The sequence below is a fragment of the Trichosurus vulpecula genome, chromosome 5 (assembly GCF_011100635.1).
Source record: "Trichosurus vulpecula isolate mTriVul1 chromosome 5, mTriVul1.pri, whole genome shotgun sequence".
NCBI classification, from domain to species: Eukaryota; Metazoa; Chordata; class Mammalia; order Diprotodontia; family Phalangeridae; genus Trichosurus; species Trichosurus vulpecula.
Genome location: NC_050577.1, coordinates 29,494,914 through 29,507,471, shown reverse-complemented (window position 1 = coordinate 29,507,471; position 12,558 = coordinate 29,494,914). Strand labels below are relative to the sequence as shown.

The 12,558-nt window shown below is 43.3% G+C and overlaps 1 protein-coding gene across 1 annotated transcript in view; it reads left to right on the top strand.

The window, feature by feature from the left end:
* RARB (retinoic acid receptor beta) overlaps positions 1-12,558 on the top strand; it is a 179,412-nt gene that overhangs the window by 137,567 nt on the left and 29,287 nt on the right. Inside the window, exon 4 of the mRNA XM_036761151.1 lies at positions 10,931-11,091. Coding sequence (XP_036617046.1) covers positions 10,931-11,091 — 161 coding nt within the window. The remainder of the gene's footprint in view (positions 1-10,930; positions 11,092-12,558) is intronic.

The following is a 12,558-nucleotide window of genomic DNA, read 5'->3' as shown; positions in this document are numbered from 1 at the left end:
TGTTATCTCCATCATATGTGTGTATGTATCTCTGTCTACCGCTATGTATCTCTATCTACCTATCTATTTTTCTCTATCTCTCTTTGTCTATAGTTATCTATATCTTTCTTTCTATACTTCTATCTGTCTGTCTATATGTCTCTATCTCTAGCTACTACCTCTGTCTATCTGCATATCTCTGTTTATTCTGTCTGCCCATCTGTTTATATCTATATCTAGGCAGCTAGGTGGTGCAGCAAATGGAACTCTAGGCCTGGAGTCAGGAAGACTCATCTCCCTGAGTTCAAATCCAGCCTCAAACGCTTACTAGCAGAGTGACCCTGGACAAGTCGCTTGATCCTATTTGCCTCAGATTCCTTCTCTGGAAAATGAGCCGGAGAAGGAAATGGCAAACCACTCCAGTATCTTTGCCAAGAAAACCCCACAAGGGGTCACATAGAGTTATGCACACATACACACAGTGGGGTGGGGGGTGTAAGATATAAGAAGACTGGAAAGATAGAAAAAGACTGGAGGGGCCGGTTAAAAAGGGCTTCGAGAGCTAAACGCAGCATTTTGTATTTGATAATGAAGGACTTTATCTCTTCTCCCAAGGATGTTATTAAGACAACTCCCCTTAATAGCCTTTAAGACAAATGGAAACAGATGGACCCTACGACAAGAAAAACTCAAGAGAGCTGGGAAGAAGATTTTCTACCACCTGATATACTTGAAAACCCCACTCAGGGCCCACTAAAGAGCAAACTCTCCTGTGAGGCTTTCCTGATCTCCTCCGCCTCCCTGCCCCAACTTTTGGTGCTTTTCATCCGGCTGCCAAAATTTCTGTTACAGCTGAACTGTATAAATTTCATATTTACTTATCTGTGTGTATGTTGTTTCCCTCCAATAGAATGTAAGCTCCTTGAGGGCAGGGCCTCTTTTTGTATATTTTTGTTCCCAATAGCATATGACCTCACACATAGTAGGTGCTTAATTATGCTTGTTGCCTTAAACTGAATGTGATTGTGAAATTTATTTTCTTTGACTCCATTTAACTAAACCAGTCTTTATTGGTCACCTGCTAAACACAAGGCCCTGTGCTGAAGGCAACAGACCCTGCCCTCTTTAGAGCTTACCGTCTAGCAGTGATACAGCAGACAATCTTAGTCACGCCCCAGAGGAGAGGAACGAGCTTGAGAGGATCATTTAATATACTGCATGGCTCATAGAGTCTGAAAGAATCCAAAGTCTGGACAGTGCATGGTCTCAAGCAGTGAAGATTTTGTGTTTTTCTATTGTGCTTTGCAATTATGCCTAACATTTTACTTTTTCTGAATGCTTCCGTGTGTGTTTCTTTGTCACATACTCCCAGGAGGTCTGTGAAATGTTGGTATAATCTTCCCCATTTTACAGATGGGGAAATGGAAACACAGAGAAGTCTTTGCCATCTTACATGACTGAAAGGTGTCCAAGCCAGAGCCACTAGTGTGAAATCTTGATGCCCACACTCTTTCTATTAGACTCGCCTCCCTTCACTAACGTAGTCTTCAGGCTTCCCAGTTCTTCTGCCTTTTCCAGCCTATAAATAATTCTGTCCTGTACACACACAACCATCTAAGCCTTCTATTTGTGTCTTCATGGTTTCTGATTGCTCAGAGTTCAGCTCTTTCCTGAGCTGTTGCTTTTTAGCCTTCAATGTTGGTCACCATTTTCTTTTCCACTGGAGTAAGTTGGTTGCTGCAACTGATCTTTCTTGTTTATCGTTGTCAGTGTTGGTATTGTACATTCCATATTCTTTCTCTCTCTATCTCTCTCTCTCTCTCTCTCTCTCTCTCTCTCTCTCTCTCTCTTTCTCTCTCTCTCTCTCTCTCTCTCTCTCTCTCTCTCTCTCTCTCTCTCTCCATTATTTCTGCCAGGTCACTTTTAGTATTTTTAAATTCTAGCTTCAATAGATCTTCCTGTGATTTTCAAATTCATTCATCCTCTCCTTTTATTGGCTCTTGCAAATTCACTACTGTTCATTCTTTTTTTTTTAATTTAAATTTATTTATTTAACATATTTGGTTTTCAGCATTGAGTTTCACAACAGTTTGAATTACAAATTTTCTCCCCATTTCTATCCTCCCCCCCACTCCAAGATGGCATATATTCTGGTTGCCCTGTTCCCCAGTCAGCCCTCCCCTCTATCACCCCCCTCCCCTCTCATCCCCTTTTCCCTTCCTTTCTTGTAGGGCAAGATAAATTTCTACGCGCCATTGCCTGTGTATCTTATTTTTTAGTTGCATGCAAAACCTTTTTTTTTGTTGTTTTTGAACATCTGTTTTTAAAACTTTGAGTTCCAAATTCTCTTCGCTGTTCCCTTCCCACCCACCCTCCCTAAGAAGTCAAGCAATTCAACCTAGGCCACACGTGTATCATTATGTATAACCCTTCCACAATACTCATGTTGTGAAAGACTAACTACATTTTGCTCCTTCCCAACCCATCCCGCTTTATTGAATTTTCTCCCTTGACTCTGTCCCCTTTCCAAAGTATTTGTTTTGATTACCTCCACCCCCATCTGCCCTCCCCTCCATCATCCCCCCCCTTTTATTTTTTTTTATCTTCCTCCCTCTTCTTTCCTGTGGGATAAGATACCCAACTGAGTATGTATGGTATTCCCTCCTCAGGCCAAATCTGATGAGAACAAGGTTCACTCATTCCCCCCCTCACCTGCCCTCTCCCCTCCTCCCACAGAACTGCTTCCTCTTGCCACCTTTATGCGAGATAATCCACCCCATTCTATCTCTCCCTATCTCCCTCTCTCAGTATGTTGCTCTCTCATCCCTTAATTTCATTTTATTTCTTTTAGGTATCTTCCCTTCATCTTCAACTTACCCTGTGTCTGTTCTCTCTCTTTTACATATATATATATATATATATATATATATATACACACACACATATATATACATACATACACATACATACATATACACATAGATATATACATACATATTCACTTCTATATATACATATGCATATTCCCTTCAGCTACCCTAATACTGAGGTCTCATGAATCATACACATCATCTTTCCATGTAGGAATGTAAACAAAACAGTTCAACTTTAGTAAGTCCCTTGCAATTTCTTTTTCTTGATTACCTTTTCATGCTTCTCTTGATTTTTGTGTTTGAAAGTCAAATTTTCTATTCAGTTCTGGTCTTTTCACTGAGAAAGCTTGAAAGTCCTCTATTTTATTGAAAGTCCATATTTTGCCTTGGAACATGATACTCAGTTTTGCTGCGTAGGTGATTCTAGGTTTTAATCCTAGCTCCATTGACCTCCGGAATATCGCATTCTAAGCCCTTCGATCTCTTAATGTAGAAGCTGCCAGATCTTGGGTTATTCTGATTGGGTTTCCACAATACTCAAATTGTTTCTTTCTGGCTGCTTGCAGTATTTTCTCCTTGATCTGGGAGCTCTGGAATTTGGCGACAATATTCCTAGGAGATTTCTTTTTGGGATCTATTTGAGGAGGCGATCGATGGATTCTTTCAATTTCTATTTTGCCCTGTGGCTCTAGAATATCAGGGCGGTTCTCCTTGATAATTTCTTGGAAGATGGTATCTAGACTCTTTTTTTGATCATGGCTTTCAGGTAGTCCAATAATTTTTAAATGATCTCTCCTAGATCTATTTTCCAGGTCGGTGGTTTTTCCAAGGAGATATTTCACATTGTCTTCCATTTTTTCATTCCTTTGGTTCTGTTTTATAATATCCTGATTTCTCATAAAGTCACTAGCTTCCACTTGCTCCAATCTAATTTTTAAAGTAGTATTTTCTTCAGTGGTCTTTTGGACCTCCTTTTCCATTTGGCTAATTCTGCCTTTCAAGGCATTCTTCTCCTCATTGGCTTTTTGGAGATCTTTTGCCATTTGAGTTAATCTATTTTTTAAGGTGTTGTTTTCTTCAGTGTATTTTTCAGTATTTTTTTGGGTCTCCTTTAGCAAGTCATTGACTTGTTTTTCATGGTTTTCTCGCATCCTTCTCATTTCTCTTCCCAATTTTTCCTCTACTTCTCTAACTTGCTTTTCCAACTCCTTTTTGAGCTCTTCCATGGCCTGGGACCAGTTCATGTTTTTCTTGGAGGCTTTTGTTGTAGGCTCTTTGACTTTGTTAACTTCTGTCTGTATGTTTTGGTCTTCTTTGTCACCAAAGAAAGAATCCAAAGTCTGAGACTGAATCTGGGTGTGCTTTCGCTGCCTGGCCATATTCCCAACCAACTAACTTGACCCTTGAGTTTTTCAGTGGGGTATGACTGCTTGTAGACTAACGAGTTCTATGTTCCACTTTTGGGGGGGAGGTGCCAGCTCTGTCACACCAGCACTCCTCCTTCCCCAAGAACCCCCAGCCCGGGCTGGGCTTAGATCTTCAACAGGCTGTGCACTGCTGCTCTGATCCGCCACTTATTTCCTCCCACCAGGTGGGCCTGGAGCCAGAAGTAACAACAGCTGTAGCTGCCCCACCTCCACTGCCCCTGGGGCCGGTAGCCGAACTGCGAACTCCTTCCACTCCTGCAGCTTTTCCCACTAACCTTCTCCGCAGTCTTTGGTGTTTGTGTGTGGAGGGGTCTGGTAACTGCCGCAGCTCACTGATTCAGGGCGCTAGGGCCCCCTCCGCCCGGCTTCTGCTCTGGATGTTCCACGCCGCTCAGGCTGGGCTCTGCTCCACTCCCAGCTCCGTGTGGGATAGACCTCACCCAGAGACCATCCAGGCTGTCCTGGGCTGGAGCCCTGCTTCCCTCTGCTGTTCTGTGGGTTCTGCCATTCTAGAATTGGTTCAGAGCCATTTTTTATAGGTTTTTGGAGGGACTCAGTACGGAGCTCACTCTAGTCCCTGCTTACCAGCCGCCATATTTGCTCCGCCCCACTACTACTGTTCATTCTTACTTCCTTTCTTGGAATGTGCACCCATCTCTTGTAAGATATTTTATCTCCCAGGATATGCTGTATTGTTTCTTTTTCCTCTCAGTCACATCTGGCATCTTAGTTATTTCAATCATTCCATGATTTCAAAAACTATATCAGTACCATTCTCCATTTCACCATTTTCTCATTAGTACATTTATTTTTTTAACAAAGGGGAGGCTTGGGCTGTGGGAAGGGAGCCAGTCTCAGAGCAAACAAGATGTGAGTTCAAGTCCTGAGTCCAGTACACGCTGCCAAGTGACTTAATGACTGTGTTCTGGACAACTTTCTAAGACCATAAATGACAAGGAAGTGCTAATCCCAATACTAATAAAGTCATGTATCCAGTCTCCATTGCTAAATTTGTGTTATCTTATGTGAATTTGGGGCCATTTTCTTTTGTTTTCACTTTCCTATTTTTTTGAGGGTAATGCAATTGAAGAAAATAAGCCAGGCTCCCTGGAAACCTCTTACTCTGCTATCTTGGCTGGGTGTCAGCTCCTCAAACCTTAATGGGCTTCTGCCTTATCAATGACATGACTCTCCAAGAGTGGAAGGTCCCCTAGCAACCTGCTTGGCTTCCTAGGCATCCTTGCCGCTGATTTACCTCCTTACCTCCCTGCCTCCCCATCATTGTGGCCCCTTCTCCACTCCTGGTTCTGTGGAATCTGCCTTATTCCAATATACTCCAGTGCATGAAAATGCTTAATTAATGAGAAAATTATATCTTTTTCAATTTGCTTTCAAATCCATGGATATGATTTTGTATGTTTAATTCAGAAAAGACGATTAAAACATGATGAAAATGTATTTTGTATTTTACTTTTAGATACATCCATATATTGGAGTAATGATGCCTTCCTTGTTTGTGACAACCATGTAGTCTTAATTGCCTTGGTGAAAGATGATCTCTCATATTTTGTTAGGAATAGAAGACTCCAAACAAATTCAATTCCGTTTTTGTGGGTTTTTTCTTCTTTCCAAGCAACACCAAGCAGACAAATCTATCCTATGCTCCTTAGGGATCAGTTCATCCAACATCCTCATTTTACAAAGGTTCAAACTTATGGCTGAGAATGTCCATCGACTCTCCCCAAATCCCACAGGTAGAGAGAAGAAGGGCCAGATACCAGCCCAGTTATTACAAACTATACTGGAAGACCTTTAAATGACTTCATTCCATCAGTACCTACAGTCCATATCTACAGTCACACCTACTGTGTGCTAGGACCTGAGCCATGAAGAATGAGGAATTCAAAGACAAAATTGAAACTACAGACCCTCCCCAGGTAGGGTCTCCACCCTCTGAGAACTTCCCTTCACCAGGCTTTTCATTTCTCTGATTGGTGCCTCTTGAGTCTTCAGAGTCAGAATTCAAAGAAATCCAATTTTTGTTTGTTTGTTTTGACAAATGAAGACACAATTCCTGAGAGGAGATGTGACTTACTCAAAGGGTGACGGAGCCAAGAAGTGGAAGGGATGGTATCCAGGCTCCGATCCTGGACTCTACCCTCTGCAATGAGATGCTCTGATACCAGGGACCAGGAGGGAGCAGTTTTTCCTCTTGATAACTGTCATCGGTTCTACCAAGCCTGTTTTCTTTATCATATGTGAAGGATTCGAGGTCTAGGTTTTCCTTTTTTAAAAGAATCTTGAGTTCTAAGAAAAAAATTCCCCCGACTTTGCCTCTTTCTCGTGCCCCATTGAAAAGGAATTTGCGCTGGCATCAGCATTCCATATCTATATCTATCTATCTATCTATCTATCTATCTATCTATCTATCTATATATATATATATATGCATATATATATATATATGGAATACACACACACACACACACACACACACATATATATATATATGTATATCTCCAAGTGCTCCCAGTAAAATCAACCCAGCTTCATTTATTTCAATGATTAGACATTCAAATAAAAGTGCTTGGATGTCTGTTTTCATAGGCATGGGCCAACATCTGTACATCAGGCGTGTTTGTGCAAGTGACACTTTTATTACACTCACTTCATTTGCAATATGATACAGGATCATAAATATGTTATTTTATGTCACCATATCTGATTTGTAGCACTTAGACCTTCACACGAGGTACAGTGTGTTTATAGAGTACCTTTCAGCAGAGAAGTACTTTACAAACATTGGGCCAGATCCTCTGCCAGGGGAATTTATTATTCCCTGAGTCCTCTTGAGGTACACTCTCACTTGCTCTCTCTCTCTCTCTCTCTCTCTCACTCTCGCTCTCTCTCATTCTCTCTCTCCCCCTCCCCCCATCTCACTCTCCTCCTCTCCCTCACTCTCACCCTTTTTCTCTCCCTTTTCCCCTCTTCCCCTCTCTCTTTCTCTCCCTCTCCCTCTCCCCTCCCTCCATCTCTCTCTCTTCCTCACTGTCTCTCACCCTTTCTCTCTCCCTCTTTATTTCTTGTTCTCCCTCTTCCCCTCTCTCCCTTTCTCCTTCTTCCCCTCTCTCTTTCTCTTTCTCTCCCTCCCTCCCTCTCTCTCTTCCTCTTTTTAGGGTCATTGAATTCAACCCCCTCATTTTACCGATGAGCAGAGAAGTGATTTTCTCCATCTCATCCTGGATATCAGGGGCAGAATATGGATCTAAATCTAAGTCTTCTCACTCTCAACTCAGTATTCATTCCATTCTATGGAATCAACCAACAAGACTTTATTATGTATCCAGTCTTCCTGACTCTGAGGCCTGCCCTCCAAGTCCATCATGCCTTGCCACTTCTCATCAGTATTATTGTCATTGTTCTTCACAATCAGGCATCTGGTCAAATTCCCAAAGTGCCAAACAAGTTATTGAGCGGAGGGAAGAGAACGGAAGACCTGGCATTTGGGTACCTGGTTTGAATCCTGGCTTCCACACTTTCTCATTGAATAATTATGCACAAGTCACCTAACCTCTGAGCCTCACCTATAAATTGGGGGGTAGCCTGGGGGGAAGGTATTGTGTTTGTATGACCACAAACCACCATGGGTTGTTACCACAGTGTTATTCTAGGGTGATATATGAGAAAAATCACTACATGGCTCACCCGCCATTTGTATAGCAGGAAAAATCTATTTAAATAACCATCTGTGACGGTCTTAAAGTAGAAGAGAAGTCAAACCTGAACATGATTACAAGGCATGTGGCCTGAGAGAGGTTGTATCTCTAGACTCTCGAGTAGATGGTAAGCACTTTGAGCTAAGGGATTGCTTCATTTTTAATTTTTATCTCTAGTTGCCTAGCATAGGCGTATATACATACACACGTACACAAACATACATATATATGTAAAGAGGGAGATATAGATATATATACCCCCATCACATATAATACATACATACGTACGTATGTGTGTGTGTATGTCATTCAGTGTCTCACACATACACAGCACTGAATTAAGTGCTTTTTAAATTGAGTGGACTTTAGTGGTGTATAGGAGAGAAGCAGTCAGTTACGGAAGGGTTGGGAGCCAATCTATCTGCTTTGCCTTGGTGATGGTGGAATGTAGTACATCTCTGTCCCCCAGCTTGCTACTTGCCATGTCCTAGGATGGTTCTGATGCTAGATCTCTGGGTAGTTTTTGGAGCTAGTAGGCCTAATCTCAGGGATACCCTTCCCCACCCCCCCACCCCCGCAAAAAAAAAGAATGTAAAAAGTGTGGAGTCCCCCATAGATCAATGAACATATGCACTTTTGGGGGGGTCTGCCCACTCCATGCCCAATATTAGAGTCGATCACCCTCTTCTTCCAATAACCCCCATCTGCGTCATTGATCCCGGGCCATGAGTCCTTCTGAGAGGCCTGGACATCAGCAGAAAGCCAAGGGAAGCAGCAGAGGCAGGAGAAACCTTTGCAGCCACCTGGTCGTAGGATCCCCACATGAATCCTCTCCTTGTATCTGGTGATACTTGGCAGCCCCTTGTAAGCCTGGCACACAGAATATGTTTATGCCGTGAGCAGCTCTAAGCTAATGAGCCCAGCAGTGAACAGGGCTTCGTGTCTGACAAATTACAGTCCTCGTGTGGAAGTTTGTGCAATATTCTGAGGAGTCCTTTTATCTCGGGGAACAATCACAATGAGAACGTGCTTTATTGAGGGTGGCGACGGTCGGGGAGAGATCCTGGAGCTGGTCGTAGGCAACCAGACTGGTCACTAAGAATGTTTTTAAACCCTGCTCTCAGATCAGATAGAAAGGTGAGGCTCCTGTAAGAAGGCTGGATTTGGGTTTGGAAGACATGGTTTCAAATCTTTGTTTTTCCTCAAGACCTATGTGAGAAGCAGTGATGACAAAGACCTCCCATGGAACAGACCAGATCAAACTAACCTGGGGGTGGGGAACCTGCAGGACTGAGTCCAAGTTTTGTAGAACAAATTCTTTTATTATGGGGATTTGTTCTGTGAAGCTTGGATTCAGTCAATGGGCCACACTTGAGGACCTAGAGGTCCCCCACCCCTGAACTAGCCTCATTTCGTTTTTGGATATTAAATCAGCAGATTAAAGGGATGCTGTGGACCTTGTGAATGTGGGTTTTAGCAAGGCTTCTGTTCTTGTGGAGAAGATGGAGAGAGGAGGGATGGAACAAAAGTATAATTAGATGAATTCAAAACTGGGCTCAGAGGTGTTGCTAATGGCTAGATGTCAACTTGGCAGCCAGTCTCCAGTGGAGAAACCCTGAGGTCTGTAGTTGGTCAGATGCTTCTGCTTCACGTTTTTATCAGTGACCATGAATAAAGGTATAGAGGCATGCTCATTAGATTTTCATATGACCCAAAGCCAGGAGAAGGCTAATATTCTGGTGATGGACACTGGACCCAAAAAGAACATTATAAAATTCAGTAAGGATAAATGTAAAGTCTTACACTGAGGGACAAATAACTAATTTCCTAATTGCAAGATGGAGGACCAAGGTCAGAGAGCAGTTAGTCTGAAAATGATCAGGGGGGTTTAATAGGCCAGAAACTCAATCTTATTTTATCCTCACAATGACCCTTCTAGGGAGGTGCTATTATTATCATCCCTATTTTACAGTTAAGTAAACTGAGGCAAGCAACTACTAAGCTACTAAGAGTCTGGAGCTGGATTCAAACTTGGTTCTGCCTGATTCCAGTCCGACATTGTGTTTATTGGGCTACCTAGCTGACAGAACCTCGGTGAGAGGTTGTCCAGGGTCACATAGCTCGTCTCAAAGGCAGGATTTGAGCTCAAGGTCTGCTTTGAGTCAGGGGCAGATCTTCTTGCCTCCCAGGCTGGCCCTCTACCCACCATCCCCCTCCGACTCCCTTGACCTCCATCACCTTCTGAAACCACACATGTCCCTAGTTTTAGCCAACTTCCTACAGGAGGGCTTGCTGAACGTTAGTTCCTTGTTTGTAATTCTAACCAGCATATATTTTGGGAAGACAGATACCTGTTTAACAGGTAATTGGATCGTCTCTAAGCAGCCAACTCCCGACTGAAATATTCCACGGGTATCTCACAATCAGCTTTTCCTATGCTTGTAATAACACATTCATTATAGAAATAAACCGAGTGCTTCTAAATGGAAAGCCGTAAGGCCCTGGGGAAGGAGAGCAGGTCTCTTCGAGAGAGAAAGAAAGCAGGCGAAATTACATTTTCTTTGACCGTCCAAAATTAGGAATGGAAATACTCCAGCTATGTTGGATACAAGTGTCCCTTCTCCTAGAATAAGGCCTTCTGAATGGAAAGTTCTTTCAGCAGTCCCTTGGAATAGGGCTGAGTTCTAGGTGATTCCACTGTTACCTAAAGAGCCATCCAGGTGTATCCACACACTCACACACACACACACACACACTTTTCTCCCCATGACAGCTTGGATGCCAAATGACTTTTCCCAGGAAAAAGCATTGGCGTGGCACTCTCACTTGGTAAAAACTTCAAGGAATGGAAGGAAGTATTTGGGGAATAGAGTTGCATTGCCCCATGCCGTAGTACTGTGGGTGATGCCTGAACCGCCTCCTTTCTTCTCTCTAGCTGTCAGAAATGATAAGAATAAAAAGAAGAAAGAACCTTCGAAGCAGGAATTCCCAGAAAGCTATGAAATGACAGCAGAATTGGATGATCTCACTGAAAAGATCCGGAAAGCTCACCAAGAAACCTTCCCATCTCTCTGCCAGCTGGGGAAGTACACCACGGTAAGACCCGCATGTAGGAGGAACACACCTCGGAAGAACCACATGTGGGGGGGTGGGAGAGGGGATACACCATGGTAAGAACCATGTTGGGGGGTGGGATATACCATGGTACGAATGCCCTATGGGGGAAATACATCGTAGAAATAACTACAGTAAAAACCGCATGTGTAGGGACAGAATTGACACCTACATTGTCATCCCACAAATCCCGTATCATGTTCCTCTGGACACATACTTCCCTGGGCACACCGGAGGATTCCAGCCAAATTGCAAGCACTACCTGGAGGGTGGTGGGTGCAGTTTTCAGATTCATCCTTCCTCAGTTCAGTCTGGTAAGCATTTATGAAGTGCCTCCTCTGTGACAGCTCTGTGCTACTCACAGGACATAAAAATACAAAAAGGAAAGTCCTAGCCCTCAAGGAGCTGGGAGAAAGGGAGGTGGAGTGGGGGAGAAAAGGAGGAGGACAGTATGTACCCAGGTAAGTAAATGAAAAATGTATGCGGAGCGCTCCTCTGGGTTTTTACTCCCCAGCACTCACACTCACACGTTCTAGTTTGGTCTAGAGCTGATGAGCCCCCACTAGTGTGTTTCCCACTAAAAATCAAGTAGAAATCAATTCCTCCTCCTCTATTTTTATAAAACGAACACAAAGTGATTTCAGGAGTGGGGAAGAACTAACAACCAGGAGAATCAAGGCAGGTCTCATGGGGGAAATAGAACTTGAGCTGATCTTGGAAGGGACTTAGAGATTCCAGGAAATAGAAGTGAGAAGGAAGGCCATTCCAGGCATGGGGGTATCCTGTGCTTAATAAGGGAGGGGTAGGCCAGTCTATGGAAAGAGTCTAGGATTTGGAAGCCAAAGGCGTGGATCTCAGTCCTGCTGTGTATTGCTTGTGTGGGCAAGTGACTTCCCCTTTTTGAGATTCAGATTCTTCATCTACAAAATAAGAGAGGGTGTACTAAAGGATATTAAAAAGTTACCCACATTTAATGGAGCATTTTAAGATTTGTAAAGCACTTTACATCTGATATTTCACCTGATCCATGTTTGTTGCTGTTCATTTCAGTGAGGAGGACCCTCCCCACTGCCCCCTCCCCCCGGCTCCCAAGGGAGCCCCTTGCGCATTTGGACAATTCTTTTTGGACCGCCTTGAGAAGTAGTGCACAGACTTCTCATCCAAAAATATAATGAATATGCCAATATTCCTTTGTTCCAAGAGAAAATAATCTTCTGAGAGCTCTGAAATGCTCAGGCAGGGAAGGGAACATGAATTACTTGATTTAAAAAGTTACTAGCTTCGGTCACCTTGAGCTAACATGCCTTTACTGCACATGCCTTTCAAGCACTGCGACCTACCGTCTTGTGACTTCCCTACCTGCCTGGGAATTCTGTATTTTTTTCCACTGAAGAATTTTAAGGTAGAGATCACCGGCTCAGCGACCTTCCCCCGGGAGGGGCCTTGGGA